General features: G+C 48.5%; 1 protein-coding gene across 3 annotated transcripts in view; it reads left to right on the top strand.

Annotated features, from left to right (window-relative positions):
- Positions 1-8,447: 8,447 nt before the first annotated feature.
- SLA (Src like adaptor) overlaps positions 8,448-21,291 on the top strand; it is a 42,683-nt gene continuing 29,839 nt past the window's right edge. For 2 of the 3 annotated variants that reach the window (XM_064268106.1, XM_023546022.2), the window contains exons 1-2: positions 8,448-8,580; positions 21,188-21,288. In XM_064268106.1, coding sequence (XP_064124176.1) covers positions 21,228-21,288 — 61 coding nt within the window. In that variant the 5' untranslated portion in view covers positions 8,448-8,580; positions 21,188-21,227. Of the gene's footprint in view, positions 8,581-11,481; positions 21,289-21,291 lie in introns of those variants that run through there. The other variant, XM_003408190.3, reaches the window with a different exon arrangement.

The raw sequence follows: 21,291 nt of genomic DNA, 5'->3' as shown, positions 1-21,291 counted from the left end.
AACTGCCAACTTCTCAGTTAGCAGCTGGGTATGTTGTACCACCCAGAGACTCCTTCCAGAGGCCAGAATATATATCACTTTAACCACTGCACCACCAGGGCTCCATACATAAAAATATGGGTAGTCCCCAGTGTGTATATATATATATATATGTGTGTGTGTGTGTGTATATACACACACACATACACAGGTAGTTCCCGACTTATGATGTATTCAAGTTACGATGAACCACACTTATGATAGTCCATTTTTGGTTATTTTGTATATCTTACTGTTAGCCATATGCACTACATACAATGTTGGGAGCACGCAATTTGCTGACATTATCGTTCTGAGATGTTGTGATCCAACCCTCAAAGACAAATAAAGATTGGTTTTATAAAGATACTGCTAATAAAAGGCAATAATAATCAAAACTGAAAAAAAAAGAATTATTCAGTTTACATCAGAACCAACTTAAGACAGAGTCATTGGAACACAACCCTGTCACAAGTCGGGGACTATGTGAAAGCTGGAACCTGTGTAAGGTGGAAAACCTGTCAGAGAAAGAAAACTCAAATATTGTCCACTTCAACGAGTGACAGAAGAGTGATAAGACCGCACCCTGTCAAAGGAGGAAAACATGTGAGACCCAGAAAAACAAGGCAGTCCTGTTGTGCTCTGGCTCTCACAGGTTTCACTGTGTATATACCCACCAAAGGAAGGTACAATGTCATGTTGCAAAATTCCTTGTGATGCTTCTGTTAGTCTGTTAGTCGCGTGGTACACAAATGGGGTGTACAAGACAATCCATTGGCATGCAGGAAAAAAATTCTAGAGTGTTTATTTATAAACATCATTTAAGAAATCTTATCTTTTTTAAAATAGTTATTTTTATGTTTATAATATATATCTTAGCAGATTCATCTATTTATCTAAATAACGACTAAATATATATGCAGGAGCCCTGGTGGTGCAATGGTTAAGCACTTAACTGCTAACTGAAAGCTCAGCGATTCGAACCCACCGGTGGCTCCACAGGAGAAAGACGTGGCAATCTGCTTCCATAAAGATTAAACCCATACCATCAAGTCGGCTCCTACTCATAGCGACCCTATAGGACAGAGTAGAACTGCCCCACAGGGCTTCCAAGGAGCAGCTGGTGGATTCAAACTGCCGACCTTTTAGTTAGCAGCCATAGATTACAGCCTAGAAAATCCTATGGGGTGGTTCTACTCTGTCCTAAAGTGATCCTATGAGTTGGAATCACACAACAATAAGAGGAAATTAGTTAAAAAACAAAAAAGCATAATTTCCAAAACTGAAATAAATTGGGCCCCTCTTCAGAGATCCTCCCCCTGTGTGGAAAGCCTGCTGACCTCTTTTTCATTCCTCACCAAAATCGAGAACATTGCCATCCCCCTTCCCCCTGTGAGGATCTGTTGTGCAATGACAGAAGAGAAGCTTCAGTGAATCAACACATTTGTGCAACCTTGCACAGCAGAGAAGTACTGTGGAAACGAAGCTTCTATTTTTTTCTTTCCTGAAAATAGAGATAGCGCGAAGAGACTGCCAAAGAAACATACACATTCAGGTCCCAGACCACTGGGGAATTCCCCTCATCCATAAGCTGGACAAACGGACCACTTAATCAACTTTGGAGATGGTTCCAGAAATACAAACAACTCCCATCTCCAGAGAAACAGTAGTTTGCTATCCCCCTAATGATGACTCGATGGCAACTAACAGCAACAGTGACATTGCTGGTTAGCTTATTGTCTTCCCCAGAAGCAAAAAGTCAATATTCACAATTTATGTGCTTTTGTTCAAAAGACAAAACCACATTTGTTCATTTATTCACTCAATGGATAATCATGAATGGCCTCCCCTGGGCCAGGCTCTGGCTTCCCAAAGCTTCTGCTCCAATTTGAAAAGAAAGGAGGGCATTCATGTTCAGAGGATCCCTGTGGCGCCCCTTGTACCATGCTGGGTAGTTTATACATGGTACCTATGGGTCCTAAGGAAGTATTATTAGTAACACCACTTAAACTCAGAAACCAAAACCAAACCCATTGCCATTGAGCCAGTTTCAACTCAGAACGACCCTACAGGACAGAGTAGAACTGCCCCAGAGAGTTTCCAAGGAGCGCCTGGTGGATTCAAACTGGGGAACTTCTGGTTAGCAGCTGTAGCTCTTAACCACTAGGCCACCAAGATTTCCTTTAGACTCAGAGAGATTCAGAAACCTGGGCAAGGTCAGACAGCACCTATATCCCTTGACCCCATCCGTTTCTCTTGAGTCCAATAAGCACATGTTCGATCCTGGTTGTGCGGATAAACCTACAAGGGGCATCTGAGGAAGGAGCAATCGCTTTTGGTTGGAGGGAGATCTGGGAATACATATGGACAAGGTGAGCCCTGGGTTGAGCCTTGAAATAGCATTTGCCCAGTGCCCTTGCAGAAGAGAGGGCATCCCGCACTTGTAGGGAAGGTCAGCAGTAAAGGTCAGTGATGAGGAGATGGGAAGTCTTCTGAAGCGCAGAGAGGAAAAATGTCCCAGGAAGCGTGGGGCACGGAGGTGACATCGCAGGAGATGGAGGTGGTCATGTGAGTGGAGAACAGACCATGATGAGCATCGAATGCCAGGAAAAGGGATGAAGTTTGTCCCGTGGGAAACAGGAGTGTTTGGCGGGTGCTTGAGGAGGGAGGGAGTGACGGGCCTCAGGTCTGGACTGGGAATAATAGAAGCATCAGAGAGGTACAAGTGCGGAGCCTTAGTGGGAGGCAAACGTAATAGTGACAGTGAGTTCACCCTCCAGAAGCAACTGAGCTAGACCCAGGTGGTATTGTTTATCAGGTAACTGGCTCCGTGTGAGTCACTTAAACTCTGTGAGCCTCAGGCTCTTCAAGTGAAGTGCAAACAGAGAAGTGGAAAAGAGGTAACGTGGGCAAGAATCAAGTGTCTTCCCAGCTTTCTTCAGCTTTCAGCTCCCTTTCCCTTCTTTCTGCTCCATGGACACAACACGTGCTTCCAGCCCCAGACCTTTACCCCTGCTGTTTCCTCTACCCGATGGCCCTTCCTCCTGATCTTCACTCTGACGTCACTGTGGGCTCATTTCAAAAGTCCCTTCTTCTGGGTGAGAGTCCCACACTGCCCGCATTCCCTCAGCCCCTGCCAGGCCATTACTTTCTCTATAGCAGTAATGCAACACCTGAAAATTCCTCCTTACTCATTGCCTTGTTTATTGGCTGTCTCCTCCTCTAGGATAAAGTCCCATGAAGGCAGGGACCTTGTCTGGTCCATTCCTAACTCAGCACCTACGGCAGTGCCTAACACACAGAAGGTGCTCAATAATTATGTACTGCGGCAATGATTGAATGAATGAATGAGTCGGTACTTATCCGGCCACAGAAGGGACATAAACTTTACTCTCATAGACTTTCTAGCTTGCGTGGGATCTTGAAAGTCATGCAGTCATACAGTTTAACCCCATTAGATACTGGAACCCTATCAACACTTTTGTAGCACAATGCTTTGCATTCAATAAATGCTTATTGGCTTCACTGCCTAGAGGACTGACTGACACTTAATTTTCTGCGTCAATGGGGAGCTTCCTATTTCCTGAGGATGCATTTTTCTTCTTCTAACCTTTCCCACATTTGTATTGAGATTAGGAAAAACACTTCCAAGCACAACTAGGAATTCGCCAACACTAGACCAAGCTGTAACTCTGACCCAGCACGAGCCTTCAACATCACACACCTGCCTCAGAGACTGTGTCACCTTAGGGACTCTAAGCCTCCTCCACCTGGAAGCCCTCCCGGATCTGAAGCTGGAGAAATGGGCTTCTTGTCAACTGGGTTAGGAGTCCTGCCGACCCCCACTCTGGGGAAATGTGACAAGTGGCTTTGGAGGACTTGAAGTGTGTCAAGGTAGCTGTTTACGTAATCGAACATTTCATGTCCATTGAGGTCGTGGCTACATACTCATATTTAGTTGAGCAATTCTCAGCCCATAGCTGGGATGATAGGAATCTGCCCATGGCCATGAGTCTGGGCCCTAAGAGCTAATTAGTTTGCAAAGTCCTCAGGAGATCAGCCACTTTCTGCACAGATGGACCTGGGTGTCTTTGTATGCCACGTACCACAGCCTCCCAACACCGTGTCACCACCAGTGAGTGAAGCCTGGGTTTACCCAAGATTTACACTCAAAGTCCTTGGTGGAGGGCATCACCTGCCAAATGTTTTGGTCTTTGTCTTCTTTGCTGACCCAGAATATCCAAGACCTCTAACTCTGACCATGCTGCTGGGATGGAATTAAACCCGCCTGGTCCTGTCTTGTTGCCAGCTCTCATGTGGACTCAGGAGATCTGGAGTCCTGCTCTTTCACCTCTCCTGGCTCCCTCCTGCCCCAGGTCTTTCTTTGTCTCACTTGGGGCCTTGATGCAGGTGATCGTCCCCTCTACTAGATCATAAAACTCCTTGAGGGCAGCAGTGACACCTCATTTAGGCTAAATCTGTGTATTCCCTCCCTGTCTGTTCCTCAGCCCAGGTTATACATATAAGTTTGCAATAAATGCTTGTTAAATCTATTAAATCAACAAATATGCAATGGGCACTCTATTGTGTGCTGGGCCTTGGGAGACAGGGATAAAAGGTGTCTGGCTGTGAGATCCTTGAGTGTAAGGTTTTGTCTTGTCCCCAGCACAGTGCCTGGGACATAGTGAGTGCTAACAAATGTTTTTTGGATGGATGGGTGGGTGGGCGGGTGGGCGGGCGAATGGATGGATGGATGGATGGATGGATGGATGGATGGATGGATGGATGGATGGATGGATGGATGGATGGATGGATGGATGGATGGATGGATGGATGGATGGGCAGGTGGGTGGCTGGGTGGGTAGATGGATGGATGGATGGGCAGGTGGGTGGCTGCATGAGTGGATGGATGAATGGATGGGCAGGTGGGTGGCTGCATGAGTGGATGGATGGATGGACGGACGGACAGACAGACGGATGGATGGATGGATAGATGGACGGATGGATGGACTGACGGATGGACGGATGGATGGATGAATCAATCAATGCCTAAATAAATGCCAACATTCTTATATTCAAGGACTTCTCCATAGACTAGGAGAGAAAAACGTGTGAACTGTTGAGATTCAGTATGGAAAGTGTTTGATGGCGGTCAGGGTGAAGTCCTGTAGGAACGGTGGGAAATGGTGGCAAAGGAAAGAGACAATCCTCTTTGAGGCCTTTGATGCAAACTGTCTACCTTCTGCCCTCCAGCTAGGCCCGACTCTGCTGGGCAGGGAGGCTCACCCACTCTCCCTCCCCAGCTCAAGCACTGCCTAGGCTGGAGATCTCTGTCCCAAACCCCCCAGGCCTCCTGACCAGACCAGACACTTGTTCTCCCTCTCAGGTCAGCTGTGCCAGGGTGGAGGGGGCAGGCAGAACAGCCAGCTCACAAGAGCCTCGCCCTAACACACTGCCCCAGGGACCACAGCCTGGCCTGCTGTAGAGCCCAGTCTGTGTGAAAGCGAGGGATCTTCTGGGCCCCATGCAGTACTTTGCACCTTGCAAGGGAATATTTTCACAGGTGTCTTGTTTAATGAGTTCAGAACCTCTAGGGAGCAAGTGAAATTCAATGGTTCTCAATCAGGGGCGATTCTGCCCCCCAAAAGATGTGCCAATGCCTGGAAACATTTTTGGTAGTCACACCTTGGGGCGGTGCTACCAGAATCTAGTGGTTAGAGACCAAGGATGCTGCTAAACATTCTACAATGCACAGGACAGTCCCCCACAACCAAAAATTATCCTGTCCAAAAAGCCAATGGTGCCAAAGTTGAGGACTACCTGGTAAAATTGGAAAACTGCGGATCAAAAGCCCCGAGTCTCTGGACTCACAGGTGAGCGCATGGCAGAATTGACTGTCTCCCACTCTTTGTGATCTATAGCCCAGGGCTCAGACTTCCACACCTCCTCACTCTCTGACACAGCCCCAGCTTCATCCAGCCACCTGTAAGGTTTTAGGAACTTTTCCTCAAACCTGCTCTCTTGTTTCCTCTCAGCTACTTTCATGAGGTGGGGGAACGGGGGGTGGTGGTGGTGTCGTGAATCACCTAGGATTCAGAAAGTCATAACAGCCTCCCTGGTCACCCAGTTCCCCACAAGAAAGGGGCTGAGCAGAGGCTGCAACCCCTATATCTGGGCCTCCAGATTTCGGGCTTCTCCTCCTGCAGCAGCTATCCGTACCTCCACGGCTTCTCCAGTTTACAGAACTTGTGCTTTGATGGCAACAGGACAGGCCTGTCTGCTTGCCCGCCTCTGCCAACAGACGTGAAGTTTCCTGAGGACTCGACTGTGTCTTTTCCCTGAACCTCCAAATGTTCCTTCTGGAAGCCTCCCACGTGTCGTCTGTCCTGTGTCTGGCTCCTTCACCTCCCACAGGTCTCAGCCCAAACAACACCTCCAACACCACCCCAGAACCCCACTACAGCACCGCCATGCTGCCCACCTGTGGAAAGTAGCACCTCAGGCCCCTCCATCAAGTCAGCCCAGTTCCTTATCTTCACAGCAGTTGCCAGGAGTTGGGGCCAACTCAGTGGCAGCTAACAACAAGAGCAGTCACCACAATCACAATTGCCTTAAACCTTTATCAGACGACTGTCCCCACCCCCACCCCCACCCCCATACACGGAAGATAAGCTCAAAACAGAAAGGTTTTTCCCAGTTTTTGTTCATGGCTGCTGAATCTCAGTGCCTGGAACAGCTTTGCTCCGTACATTTTTTATTGGATAAATGAAAGAGAGAATGAATTCTGAGGCTAACTCAACAGATTCTCAGTAAATGTTGGTTGGTAAGTCGCTACAAAGCTCACGGCCTCTTCCTCTAAGTGGGAAGCCCCTGGCCCACTCCGCGTAGATCTGGGGTGGGATGCCACTCCTGCATATTCCTACCTGTCTTCTCCTCCTCACATGTAAGCAAACGACCCCCTCGGTCTTTTGCAGTATTTCCTCCTTTCCTTTCCAGTCTGCTCTGCCCCAGCGGGTGTTTTCACAATCGTCTAAGGCAGCATATATCAAGTACAAGTCCCCTTCTAAATTTAGAAGCAGCCCCGATGTTTTTAATTCATCTGAGAAAACTGCAGTTTCCAAATGACTGTCTCAGGGTGGCTGTGTCGGCCTGGCCGGGTTGGGGCTGTGTGTCTCAGCCCCAGACTCTGGTGCTGGCTCTGTTTGGGTTTGAGCTGTGTGGTTCTGGGCAAGTCACTCGACCTTCTGAAACTCCGTCTTCTTTGTGAAGTGAGTGGTGCAGTCCAGCGTTCCCAGAGGGCCACCGGAATGCTGTCATCTGGTGCTCGGATCAAGCAGGCAATTCCCACACAATCTTGGAGGTGGCATTCCAGCCACTTGGACCCCCTTCACCAACAAGCCATAGGCCCCAGGCACTTGAGTGCCCCTGCTTAAGACTCACACGCTATGAGTTGGGGAGGTTTTTCTTTTTTAATTTCAAACCCACCCAAAAGTTGAAAGGGTTGTTCAACGCATGTCCATATACCCTTTGCCTGGATGCACGTAGTGTTAACATCTTGCCATGCCTGCTTTCAACTCTCTCATTCCCTCTCGTCTTTTTCTCTATTTTTTCATTCAGCGAATCATTTGAAAGTTGCAGACATCATGACACTTGATCTCTAAATACATCTTCTAAGAACCAGAACCTTCTCCCACAGAACCACAATATCATTATCGAACCCAAAAAATACTATCAGATATGCAGTGTGTATTCAAATGCCCACACCCCATCCCAATGTTGTTATTTCTAGCTCTTTTCCCTGACCCGGGATCCAACCAAGGACACGTTGCGTTAAGTCGCCAGGTTCCTTTGGTCTCCTTTGATCTAGAACTATCCTGGGGAAGCTCACTATTTCGTTAGCCTCCAACACCATTCGCTGTGGCAGCTACAGAGGCGGAGTGTGTCTCGCTCAGGATGCTGTTTTCTGTAGAGGGGGTTTGACACCCACTTAGTTCAAGCCCAGCCAGGCCGAGAGGCTCTGCACCAGGGTCTCATTTGCATCAATACAAGGAAGCTGCAAATATTGGGAAATGGAAAAAGGAGAAGTTGCCTCTTTGAGTCACGGCTTCATTGAGGTCAGCGAGCTCCAGGGATCCAAGAGAATAGTCTCACAGTCCCCTCTGCCTTTCAATTAGAGAAAAAAAAATTCAAGTCCCTGGAAGCCCAGGTGTGGCCTGGACATTCAGAATCAAGCTGCCTAAATTTCGCAGTACTTTGTTAGAAATTAATAAGGGCCTCTCTCTTCCCTGTCCTTGCAGAGAGAAATCTGCTCCAAGTGGTTACTGAAAACAGGAACCCACCTTTCTGCAAGCCCAGCCTGCCTTCCTCGTTTCTAGCAGAGGAAGTGTGTGGCTGGCTGGTGTGGCAACTGCCACGCGCTCTTGATAGCATGGGCTTCCCCAGGCTCTCAGGAGGCCCGGCCTCTGGCTCATTCCGCCCGAGCGGCAGCAGCTGATGGGGAGGCCGTGAGGGGGCTCCTGGCAACTGCTGCCTCCCAGGGGAGACCATACCCAGCTTTTGAAGGTATCTTGGGGCAGGTGGCAGGGGCTGGGTGGGGAGGGACCTCAGGACATCGCAGACACACTGCTGGCGGGGTTGACTTTCTGGGGACAGATGAGAGCTCGGTGAGCAGAGGGCAGGGTAGTGCTTTAAATAAGGCTCCAACAGCTAGCACGGTGCCCGGCCCCCGGCCCCCGGCAGCTGCTCAGGGCGTGTTTGGTGCATAATTCTAAGAAAAGAAGGGCCGTGGGCCTGGGAAACTCCGCCAGAGGCGAGCATCTTTTTACAGAACGGCTTGGCACCCAGCAGCCTTCTCACGAAGGACAGCTAGCCTCTGTTTGCCATCAGATTCCTGGCTGCGTAGCCGTGGGCCAGTCATGTGAGCCTTTCTAAAGCCTTTGCGTTTTCATCTGTAAAATGGGAATAAAACCCACTGCTGTCGAGTTGATTCTGACTCGTAGCGACCCTGTAGGACAGAATAGAACTGCCCCATAAAGTTTCCAAGGCTATAGTCTTTGCGGAAGCAGAGTACCACATCTTTCTCCCACAGAGTGGCTAGTGGGTTCGAACCACTGACCTTTCGCTTAGCAGCTGACCGTTTAACCACGTTACCACCAGGGCTCCTTCAAAGTGAGAATAATGACAGCCAATTCACACAGGAATTGAGCAGATTAAATGAGTAAATGCACGAAAACTACCTAGGCCAGTTTCAGACACACGCAGGTGCTCAGTAAAAGGTACCACATGGGACCACGATGTCTAAAGGTGCACAGAGCCCAGGTGGGCTGAGTCATCGGCTGTAGTGCTTGCTGGAGAAACGGGTGTGTGGACCTTCTTTGGGGAGAAGCTAGGGAATTGGCGTAAAATGGATAATTATCAAGGTAGGTAGTCAGGGCAGGAGGCTAAAGCCAAGCCCAATATAGGAGTTGTATAAATTCTGAAAACGAACTGTTAGAGTTGGGAGAGATTTTAGAGAACTAGAATTATCTGCACAGAGGGACCTGGGTATCTTCATGGCACACTCTACATTCTTTTAGGTGTCTAAGTATTGAGAAAGCCTGGTGTTCGGGTGATGGCTTGGGCCCAAATTGGGACTCTGTGTGTGTGTGTCTACCATTCTGGGTGGCAGGGGATGGAGTTACATGAAAAGTTATTTTCATACAATCCTCAGAACAATCCTGTAAGATTAAGATTATTATTTGCTTTTGACAAGTGAGAAAATGGGGCTCAGAGACTTGCCTGTGTCACACAGCCAGAAAGAGACTGAAGTTCTGAGGGGCTCTAAGGGGGAGGGCAGAGCCCCAGCAGGATTAGCAGCTGAACGCATAATCACTGCGCCACTAGGGCTCCATGTGAAGGACAAAGGTATGTAGGGAAAGCAAGGCTCCTCACTTGGAAAGCAATGCATCGCATATTCTACAAGTGTCCGTTATGTGCTTTGCCCTGGGTGCTGAGCCACAAGTTTATTCAATGAGGCTGTGGTCCTTTTGAAACTGAGGAGGTAGGCCTGAAGGACAGTTCTGGCAAAATCTGTTACAACTGCTACTTTTCAGTTTGGAAGAATGATATTCAAGAGTGCTTAATGCGCTCTGCAAAGTAGAATATAATAATAAAACTTTGGAATAGACAGACTGAAACAAGAAACCTTTTTAGACTCTGCCTCTTAGTCTACAATCAGGCTGGGAAGATGGCATCGTAGAAAGCACACAGCGCTGTAATTAACTGCACCTGGCTCCACATTCTCACTCAGCTGCTTATAGGCTGTGTGACACTGGGCAAGTCGCTTTACCTCTCTGAGTGTTAGCTTCCTCTTCATAAAAAGAAGATTATCATGGTGTTTGTTGTTGTGTTGTTGTTGTTAGTCACCGTCGAGTTGATTTCGACTCATGGCGACCCCATGTGTGCAGAGCAGAACTGTTCCATAGGGTTTTTGAGGCTGTGATTTTTTGGGATGTTTTGGAAGCAGATTGCCAGGCCTTTCTTCTGCGGCACCTGTGGGTGGGTTTGAACTACCAATCTTTCAGTTAGTAGTCCAACACTTAGCCATTTGCGCCACCCAGGTGTTTAAGAAGTCTAATTATATGCAGTATTATTATAAATAATATTATTATGTAATATTTATACAAATAATTATATGTATATTATTATATACGGTATGTAGATACTAAATACTAAATAGCGGCCGATGTTATTCCTAAGCCAAACATCTAAGGTACATCCAGTCCCTTTGGTATTCCTAGACAATAAGCAGTAACCAAAAACCCAAAACCAAACCCACGGCTGTTGGGTCATCCCGACTCATAGCAACCCTCTAGGACAGAGCAGAACTGCCCCCTAGAATTTCCAAGGCTAAAATCTTGACGAATGCAAACCGCCACATCTTTCTCCCACGGAGCAGCAGGCTGATGGGTTCGAACTGCTGACCTTTTGATTAGCAGCTGAGCACTTAACCACTGCATCAGCAGGGTTCCTTAAATAGTAACACCTTCTTAATAAAGGAAAAAACAAAACCTCCCCACTCGAAGAGTCACAAGGCCTGACGATGTACGTCCAAGGGGTCTGTGCTGCACTTGAAGACTTAGAAATCATTCCTGTCAGTAAACCCCAATCAGCTTTCTGCATTCATAGATGCTGATGGTTGTTAATTTTTCATTTCACAGGAATTTATTTCTTCCAGCTCTGAGAGAGGCTGGAGCTTAAAATTCTCACTAAGAATTTCCAGCATGTTGGACCAAACAGTTTGGTCCTTGACAGCAACCTGAGGAGACCCTGTTATACCTTTCTCCATCTATCAACCCCCCCACCCACCCATCCACCCACCCACCCACCCACCCATCCGTCCGTCCGTCCGTCCATCCATCCATCTATCCATCCATCCTTTTACTCATTAAATGTGCATTAAGGCCATACCACCTGACTGACTTCCTCCCTTTCCCCTAGGAGTCCCAAAAGAAATGAGTACGCTTTGTCCAAACCACTTCCTCCCATCTGAGAACCACCAAGGGAGGGAGCAGTTTATTCCGGTAACTCTAGCTGCAGACAGAAACTGTGGGGCCTCAAGGGCTCAGTGGCTTACTCTTGTTGTCAAACAGCTTTGCAAAGCCATACTCTCCAGCTTGGCACCTGCCAGGCATCCTGGCACCATGGCAGGGCACAAAGAGCTTCAGGAGAAAATGGAATTGTCCTAGGTACAAGGGGACCATTTCAAATTAATCAGGTTGCCCGTGAAAGCAGATCACTGCCTGCTTCCGCGAGGCTAGACACTGTACGTACAATACCTTCATCCAGCCAGCCAAATTAATTGAGCACTTATTATGTGCCAGGCACCTGCTAGGTAATGGTTTTCACTGAAGAATATAACAGACATGGAGTCTGTCCTCACAGAGTTTACAACCTGGTGAGGAAAGAGGTGGGTAGTAAACCTTAAAGAAACAAATACACGGTTACAAGTTGTGTTATGTGCTATGAAGGAAACAAACAGATCCCAGGGACAGAGAACAGAGGGGGACCAGTTGAATCAGTGACGTCTCCTTAATTCTCCCATTAACCCTGGCAGGTTTACAGATGTGGACAGGAAAAGTTACTAACTGCCACATTCCCTGCCCCCTCCACCACCACTCAACTCCAGCCCATTGCAATCGAGTCGATTCTGACTCATAGCCACCCTATAGGACAGTTGAATTTTGCCTGATAGGGTTCCAAGACTGTAATTTTTTTTTTAATTTGGTTGTCTTTTTTTTTGCTGTTGATATTATTTTTGTTTTATTTTACTTTAGATGAAGGTTTACAGAACTAACTAGTTTCTTATTCAAGTTAGTACACATATTGTTTTGTGACATTGGTTAACAACCCCACGACATGTCAACACTCTTTCTTCTCCACCCAAGGCTGTAATCTCTATGGGAGCAGACTGCCACAACCTTCTCCCATAGAGCAGCAGTGAGTTCGAACCACCGGCCTTTAGCTTAGCAGCTGAGTGCTTAACCACTGCGCCAGCAGGGCTCCTTGCAGTCACATGAGAGGTTTGAAATTGGCCATGGTGGGAGTATTTACACCACAGAAATTGGCACCCACTACAGACGAGCCGAGCCCACCCCCACCCCACGGTACTAGCACATCACTGAGCCATTCTCTCTCCGTGGCGCACGTTCCTTCAGTTCTCATCTATTCCTTTTTTCATTTCCTTTATGGAGCATCTACTGTGTTCCAGCCACGAATAAAACCAGACGATCACTGCTCTCCAGGAGCTTACAGTCAAAAAAGTGGGCGAGGCAGGCGTTAACCACACAAATGACTGTTTTTTAGAGGGCAGGGCAGGGTCCCTGAGGAGGGAAGGACTGAATAGCGAGCTGAAGAAAAAGCAGCACAGTGGTTCTCATGTTAAAAATGCCCTGGATCACTTGAGAGAGGCAGGTGCCAAGCCCAGTGTGGACCGGCCGCCTGGGACCACAGGGCAGGGCCTGGCACTAGTGTTCTGAGGAGCAATTCACCCTGGAGTCAGCAGAGGGCTCAGCGTATGCAAATATCCCATTAGCTGAATATTGCCTTCTTCCTTGATAAGTTCATGAGCAGTGCCAGTGATTCACATGTATGAATAAAAGACAAAACTGAGTCTTGATGGGAAACGTCAGGTGATAAAGAAATCACTGATTTCACACCCCTGTGCCTAGACAGCCTTCGGCATCTCCACAAAAGCCTCCGTCCACCTCCTCCTGCTCGCCTGAAGCCTGTAGTCCCCAAACATCCATACCTGAAATGACCAAAAATGGCCTCTTTCATAGTCACCGTTCACCCATTTTGTGTACTTGCTGGTATCAAAACTGCCAGTGTCTATTACATGGACCAGTTTACAGGTAATATATGTGTCCAGAGCCTGGCCTGGGCATAAACCCCATTTACAACATGGCTTTTGTTGGAATACGTGTTCTGGGTCCCACGGACTCACAGACTGGGTGGCACTAAGCCCCCTACCCCTCTGACGGCTCCAGAGTAGCGAGGAGAGCTCGCTATAGAAACGCTGACCTAGAAAAGAAAGGAGGTAGGGGCGGGTATTTTGATTCCAGTGAGATCCTAAGGCGGACTCCACTTTACACACACTCCATCGAGGCTTTTACGGGACTGCCTTGCGGTGTATTTACCATAGCAGAGAGAAGGGCCGTGGAGAATCTACCAAGTGCACAGCTTTCTACACGTACTGTCTCTAATCCTCACTTGTGAAAACTCTGCAAGGCAGATGTGTCATGTCCGTTTTCACAACGAAAGCAACAGAAAGAAGTTAGAGTGACGTAATAAGGGGTGAAATTGAAATTTGCCTTAGTATCAATAGATCCCAAACCTGGCTCCTTCTGTGATATCCTAAAATTGCCATAAAATGTTTATAAAACGCACCCATCCTAATCTGTTTTTAGCATCAAGCCTCTCTGTTAGCCTGAGTGTGAAATCCCCTCCAGGCACCCAAGAGAAGGGGACAGACACGAGCTTGTGGACTTGTGCGTCAGACGTTGCTAGGACCACCACGGTGATGATTCTCAAGCCAGCTGACAAATGGACAATGGCTCTGTTGGGGTGGGCAGAGCACTAAACAGGGAGTCATTGGCACTTGATCCAAGCTTACTGTGTGACTTTGAGCCAATTGCCTGCCTTCTCGGAGCCTTTTTAACAAGGGGGCATTGAATTGTTATTTTTCAGTCTTTGCTTTATGATATCCTAGGACTGGGGTGTCCTGTCAGGAAAGGTGGAGCCCTGGTGGTGTAGTGGTTAAGAGTTCAGCTGCTAACTGAAAGGTCCACAGTTCAAATCCACCAATTACTCCTTGGAAATCCTATGGGGCAGTTCTACTCTGTCCTATAGGGTCGCTATCGCAAGGGGTTTGGTTTTTGTTTTGTTTTGTTTTTTTCTCAGGAGAAGTAGATGGGCAAGAGGGCTGAGCCCCCAGGCCCCTAGACAGCAACTTGTTTTTACCTGTTTTATGTGTTGAGCTTCAGGAGAACCTTTCTTTAAAACACAGTTTTGGACCAACAGGTCTAGAATATCTTCTCCTTGGAGGGTAAAGGGCTCTGAGTCAGGGTCAGCCAGGAGGAGAAGGCTGGGGTGGTGGGCGCTGCTCGCTGAGCTGGTCACCTGCTCTCCATAGTGCCTGGCTGGCCAATGCCTGGTGCCCACAGCTGTACTGCAGCCTCCTCCGCGGTGCAGGGAAAGGAGGACACAGTGGTGGGGTGGGCAGGGGGCAGGCCTACGGCTGCACCTGACCCTGCAAGCAGAGTCGGACCAATGTAGGTCATGGAGCAGAAGGCCGCTGGCAGTCCCCAGACATGTGCTCCGGGAGGCGCACCTGTTGAGAGGGGTCAGGATGTGGTGGGGTGCCCCGGAAATCCTGCAAGGTCCTTGGCAGGGAGACCAACTGATGCTAAGCCCCTTGTGTTGGTCCTTGTTTTCCCTAAAACAGAGTGTCACCCACAGGTGGCGCTGAGTCAATCCTGGGGGACCGGCCACTGTCATGTTGGGGCGGAGGGGGGGCGGTCTGAGGCGAAAGAGGCCTGATTGGCTCGACCCCTTCCCCATCACATGCGAGTGCTCTGAGGCCTGAGAGGAGCAGCAGTTGGCTCCAGCTTGTGCAGGAAATCAGCTGGCCACCGAGTACCCCCAAGGAGTCCAGCTTCAGTAAATTTTTAGCTGCCATTTACCAAACACATCTCTGCTTTGGATAGGACCTATAGTTTAATTCTCAAAACAGCCCTGTAGGGCATGTGTTTATATCCCAAATTCATGGATTTGAACACTGAGGCTCAGAGAGGTGAAGTCACTTGCCAAAAGACACACAGCCAGTAGCTCTGGGAGTTGGAATTTGAATCCATGCCTTCCTGCTTTAAAAAGCCTTCTCTAAGTCTCCTTTACTCTTTCCAAGTTCTGTTTCAGATTATAAAAGCAATCCATGCTCCTGACAGACAATGCAGACATTCTAGAAAAGTGTAAAGAAGAAATTGATAAACTCGCCTATAAAATCACTACCAATCAGAGAGCCCCTGGCGAGTTCCCTTCAGCATTTTCTATGTATATATGCGCATGTTGTTGTGATTGCTGGTTGTCAACAAGTAGGTTCTGACTCATGGCGACCCCAAGTGTGCAGAGTAGAACTGCTCCACAGGGCTTTCAAGGCTGTGACCTCTGGGAAACAGATCGCCAGGCCTGCCTTCCGAGTCACCTCTGGGTGGGTTTGAACCACTAACCTTTCAGCTAGTAAAACAGTCAAGTGTTTAAGCATTTCCGCCGCCCAGGGGCTCCATGTATATGCAAGGACAGAGTAGAACTGCCCCACGGGGTTCCCAAGGCTGTAATCTTATGGAAACAGGCTGCTACATCTTCCTCCTACAGAGTGGCTGGTGGGTTCGAACCACTGACCTTTCAGTTAGCATCTGAGACCTTAACCACTGCGCCACCAGGGCTCCTTATGTACATGTACAGGCATGTTACATTTTCATAAAACTGGGATATTATAAACAAGCTTTGTATCACTTGTTCCCACTTTTTTCTTTTCTTTTTTGGCCCACAGCTTTAATTCTTTAAAACAATGAATGCTATGAAAGGCTGGACAACAAACATTCCACAGGGTTCACCCTGCCCTTTGACCACACCAGGCCACCTAAGAGTGGCCGTGACAACAGGGGCCTGAGCAGCCTTCGCTGGCCTCTCTCTCCTGTCCCTCTGCCCCTTCCAAGTGGAACCCCAGACCCAGGCTTCCAAAGACTTCCACGGTAACATCCAAGAGACTTCTCAGAGTCTCTGTGTCCCTTTTATTAAACATTTCCCCCAAGTGTATAGTTCTTGAAATTTGCTTTGATAGCTGCTAAAAATCACTTTTCTGTTGCATTCTTAGACTGGGCCAGAGGGCAGGAAAACAGGGTAGAGTTTCACAGGTTTTAGAGTTCGATCTGGCTTTGAGTCCGAGCTTTACCTCTTACTAATCTTAAAAGCATGGACATGTTACTTAGTTTTTGAGCCTCGGTTATCTCATCTATAAAGTAGGGTTGCTGGGAGCAATCCAGGATAGGATGAATATAAAGTGCTTAGCCTCGTGCTGGAGTTCCTGGTGATTGTAAACAATTAATACACTCAGCTGCTAACCAAAAGGTTGAAGGTTGGAGTCACTCAGAGGTGCCCCAGTAGAAAGGCCTGGATACCTATTTCCAAAAAAACAGTCACCAAAAACCCTATGGAGAGCAGTTCTACTCTGGCACACATGGGGTCACCATGAGTTGGGGCCGAGTTGGCAGTCATTGGTTACTGGTCAGCCTCATGCCTGACATGCAGTAAAACAGCTGGTCAAAGGCAGTGGTGGTGGTAGTTCTGGCTGTTACTGTTGTTGTTGAAGTCACCCCTATGGTGGACAGTGAGATTCTCCATTTGCGGCATCTCCCTCCAGTGCCTCAGAAGGTCATGTGAGGTGGCCTGCAGCCGGTTATTAATCCCAGCCATTGCCAAGGTTCCATCTCTGATTTTAGCCCAGAGCTGAGACCTGCCCTCTTTGGTCCCAGTTCCCTGGGTTCTCTCTCCCCTTTGGTACAACACGAAGCAGCATCTTCCTTTCCAACAATGAGGCCTAGGCCTTAGAAACACAGGGTGAATGGGGTACAGAACTATTGTGGCATGGCCCAGGGAGGGAAGGTTCTGAGAAGCGTGACCCCCAGCAGGTGAGGCACAGCACACAGTAATGCATTCGTGATCTGGGCAAACAGAAGCCCAACCAGAGAGGCGCTGCCAGCAGGCACCACACCCTCACGCCAGGTGCCAGCTCCCATGGTGGCCAACTACACACTGACCACAGTCCCTTGGTGATCCGTCCTCCCTGTTCAGACAGTGGTATGGTCCCAGGCAAAGGACGTGGGTTCAAAAATTGGGAGGGGAGGTGGCAGTCCTTGCCTCTCTGCTCTGTGGTCTCCAGCTCCGGGACCTGAGCAAGGGAGCTAACCAGGCAGAGTCCACACAGAGCAGGCGACAGAGGACCATCGGCCCCCAGGGTGCCAGGGGGGATTGAATGCAGGCCTGACTAAACTGTCCACCAGAAGTGGGCATTAAGGACACACAAGCTGCCTTCACTCAGCCCTGAAAATATGAAGACAACATCTAGAGTCTGTCTAATAAATACCAAAGCAGTTGGGTGAATTCTGACTCATGGTGACCCCACGTGCAACAGAGCAGAACTGTGCTCCACAGTGTGACCTTTCACAGGGAGATCATCAATGGGCGTGACCTTTCAGAAGCAGACCATCAGGCCTTTCTCCCGAGGCACCGCTGAGCAGACTCAGACTTCCCACCTTTTGGTCACTTGCTGAGCATGTTAACCATTGCGTCATCCAGGGACTTCTGTCTGATAGCAATTCCTAAGAATAAGTGATGTAGCGTTTTTCTCTTAGTCATGATTTTCCAAAAGCCACTGAATCTTGATTACTGGAATTAAAAGACTCTTTCTCTGGGGATCATCATTCCTACTCATTTCATTTTTCAGAAGAGGAAACCAAGGCTCAGTTTTCAAAGGTCACGCAAAGATGACAGTGTTGGTCCAAAGACAGGATGGAAAATAGGAGGTGAATCTCAGTTATGACCCCTTATCCTGGAGACCTGAGAGTTACACCACACAGGAAACAGAGATGGAGAATTCTCAGAGCCAGTGTTAATTAATCACCTATTAATTACCTCACTTCTCCTTTGCTCTTTTCTTTCTGTTCCAAGATGTGATTCTGTCTCTCGCCCTCTCTCCCACCTCCAGCCACTGCAAAAACCTGTCAGCGATTAAATCAAATTGTTCAACCATTTCAATAGGGAGACTCCCACTTGCCTCTCTGGGGCTTTTTCATTTGTCTCAAATAAAAGCCTCTTTCAGACCAGTTAACTCCTTCTTGGAGACTTTAGTAAGTCAGTGATCAAGCCATGAAGGGGCTGTTGGACCCTAATGGATTTTTCTGACTCAGGTGGGATATACAGTAGGCTTATAGCCTGGACCCAGCCCTGCTGGCCCAAAGGGTGGGCTCTGCCTGGCCAGGCAGAGAAGGCCAAGTGCGAGAAACAGAGAGAGAGAGAGCATGTTAGAGCAGAAGCCAGGCTCCCAAGCATCTGACTCTATTCTCTTCACCTTGTCACCCTGGGTTCATGTCTTTCCTTGGATGGACCTCAGTTTCCCCATCTGAAAAACGAGAGTTGCAGACCTTTTATTCCTGTCCTGGATTCCACAAATCCCGCCAAGGTAGCACCTAACGCCTGGGAAGAATTTTAACATTGCTGGAAAGGGAAGGGATGTTAGAAATCTCTCTGGTGAGAGCAAGGTTTTTTCTGGACGGGGTTTTCTGGAGGTATGACCTAAAGGAAGGACAGGGATAGGACATGATCACCTAGTTCTGAGAAACCAGCCGGTGAAAACCCCATGGATCCCAACGGTCCGATCTGCAACTGAGCGGGAGGCTGCTGCTGGACCGGTCGGACAGCGTTTCTTTCAGTTGTGCGTGGGGTCGCCGTGCCTCGGAGGCCGGCTCCACTGCGGCTGACAACTTACAACACGCCAGGCTGGGAATGGGAACAAGGCAGACCTGTCCCTGCCCTCCGGGGCTCAGAGTGAGGGTCAGGGTGATGCTGTTAACAGCTAACTGCCCAGCCCACGTGAGGATCAAACATGGTCCTGGGTGGCAGAGTAGGGCTGAGAGAGGGAGGAAGCAGGGCCTGAGCCCAGCACTGGGAGGGGCGTCACCCTTAGACCCTCCACTTTGTTTCCAACAGAGCTTATCCCTCTCATCACCTAGGGGCTGACGGGGAACAACAGGTCGCGCGTTTAGCTGCCATCACGTCGCCCCTCCCAGCCTCCATTTCTGAGGTGCATTTTCAGTTATATTTTTTGCAAGCCTTGTAATTACACTGGGAATATCACAATTATATTCCAACATATTATACTGAGTTAAAAGTGACAAATTGTCCACATACACGTTTAAAATATCATTAACTTTTTAGAAACACACACTTTGGTTTTCCTTCTTTCATACCCACCCTCCCAAAATAGAAGGTGGTACAGATCTCTCTCAACCTCTGAAAGGCCTTGCCCTGAGACCATAGATCTTTTTAGAACCTGAACATGGAGGACTTAGGAAAAGGATTTGAGGCTGGGGTGGGGGTTGGACTGGCTGACTTCTGGACCCTTTGGAACTTGTAAGATTCAGACTCCAAGCTGAAGATGAGGAGTGAGTGGAGAACAAGTGTCCAAGTGGGTGGACACCTGCTGAGGGAGCAGCCTACCCCTCATCCTCTTTGTCCCTACAAGACAGGAATCGCTACATCTCTCTGTGGGTGCTCCCTTCTTCTCTGTGCTTCCAGCAGTCTGGGAGATTGCAGATAGCCTTAATTCTGCCATCATCCAAGTCCCTTTTCTAAAATGCTTGCATGAGGGCCCAGGATTTCAGCATTTACCATTATGGACAGATGAGGAAATTCATTCTCGACAGCAACAACTAACACAAACTGTACACCAGGCCATGTTCTAAGTGTTTTGCACACTTTATCCCGGTTAATTCTTGCAGCCACAACCCAAAATTGTCCTGTTATTTCCTGAAAAAGGCAGAGAAGGGTCAATAACTTGCCCATGGTCATCTGACTTAGAAGCACAGAGCCAGCATTCAAGCCAAGGTGGTCTGGTGTCAGAGCTCCCTCTCATAACCATTACAGAACATACAGACCAGAGAGTCAGTTAGCATCAGAACTTCAAATCCCAGCTCCAGTGGACAAGCCACTTCTCGCCTCTGAGATTCGGTCTCGTTAATTGCAAAGTGGGATCGTGATGTAGGGAATTTACAATGATCAAACGTTAACAGCAGATTTAAGAGTGCTGCAACCAGTAGCCTGTTGCTGGGGAGTCAATTCCATCTCATGGTGACCCCATAGGTATCCAAGTAGAAACGTGCTCTATGGGGTTTTCAGTGGTTACGCTCTTTTCGAAGCAGAGAGCCAGGCCTTTCTTCAGAGGTGCCTCTGAGTGGATTCAAACTGTCAACCTTTTGGTTAGTAGACAAGCTCTTAACCATCTGCACCACCCAGGACTTGGGTAGCATATAAAGTGTGCTGCGAATACACAGTAGTGTCACAAAGATTTCCTTTTTCGCTGTTTGTTAAAGCATGTTGAAAAACTCTAACAAATGAGAAAAAGCAGAAGGAGAAAGCTCCCTTTGCTCACCCCTTTAGCTGGTAAAACCACACAAGGCCTGAGGGTTAAGTGCCCTGAATTCCTCGTGAGTGGAGTGCCTGGCAAAGTGGAGAGATTTTTCTGGGCAATCTGAAACAAGGCCCAGCTTTTCGCCATCACACACCCACCCTGCCTCACTGTGCTCAGCCAGGGCGCGGGGGAATGGAAACTTTTGCCACCAACAGTACTTGCTAGCAACTTCCTTCTGTGCGGTTTTTCTCTGCCATTCCCTTGATAAAAGTACCCGAGCTGCACCCATGTAACCCACACTCACGAATCTCATCTTCGCATACCAACAGCTGCCTTTCAAGAAGCAAGCTGCTGGAAATGATGCACGATGCACTCTAAACTGGGTCATTCTGCACGCAGAGGGCTCAGGGCTCAGCTGAATTTCCCTGTGTGTCTCCTGTGCCCTAGGCTCCCAGCGGATCCGATTGCCCGGTGGGGAAAGAGAGAAATGGGGAACAGCGTGAAGCCTGCGCCTGCCCCACCCGAGAGGCCTCTGCCCTGCCCAGATGGTG

This window comes from Loxodonta africana, chromosome 14 (assembly GCF_030014295.1).
Source record: "Loxodonta africana isolate mLoxAfr1 chromosome 14, mLoxAfr1.hap2, whole genome shotgun sequence".
Lineage (NCBI taxonomy): Eukaryota > Metazoa > Chordata > Mammalia > Proboscidea > Elephantidae > Loxodonta > Loxodonta africana.
Note: the sequence above shows the minus strand (reverse complement) of the source record. Positions and strands in the feature narration are given on the sequence as shown.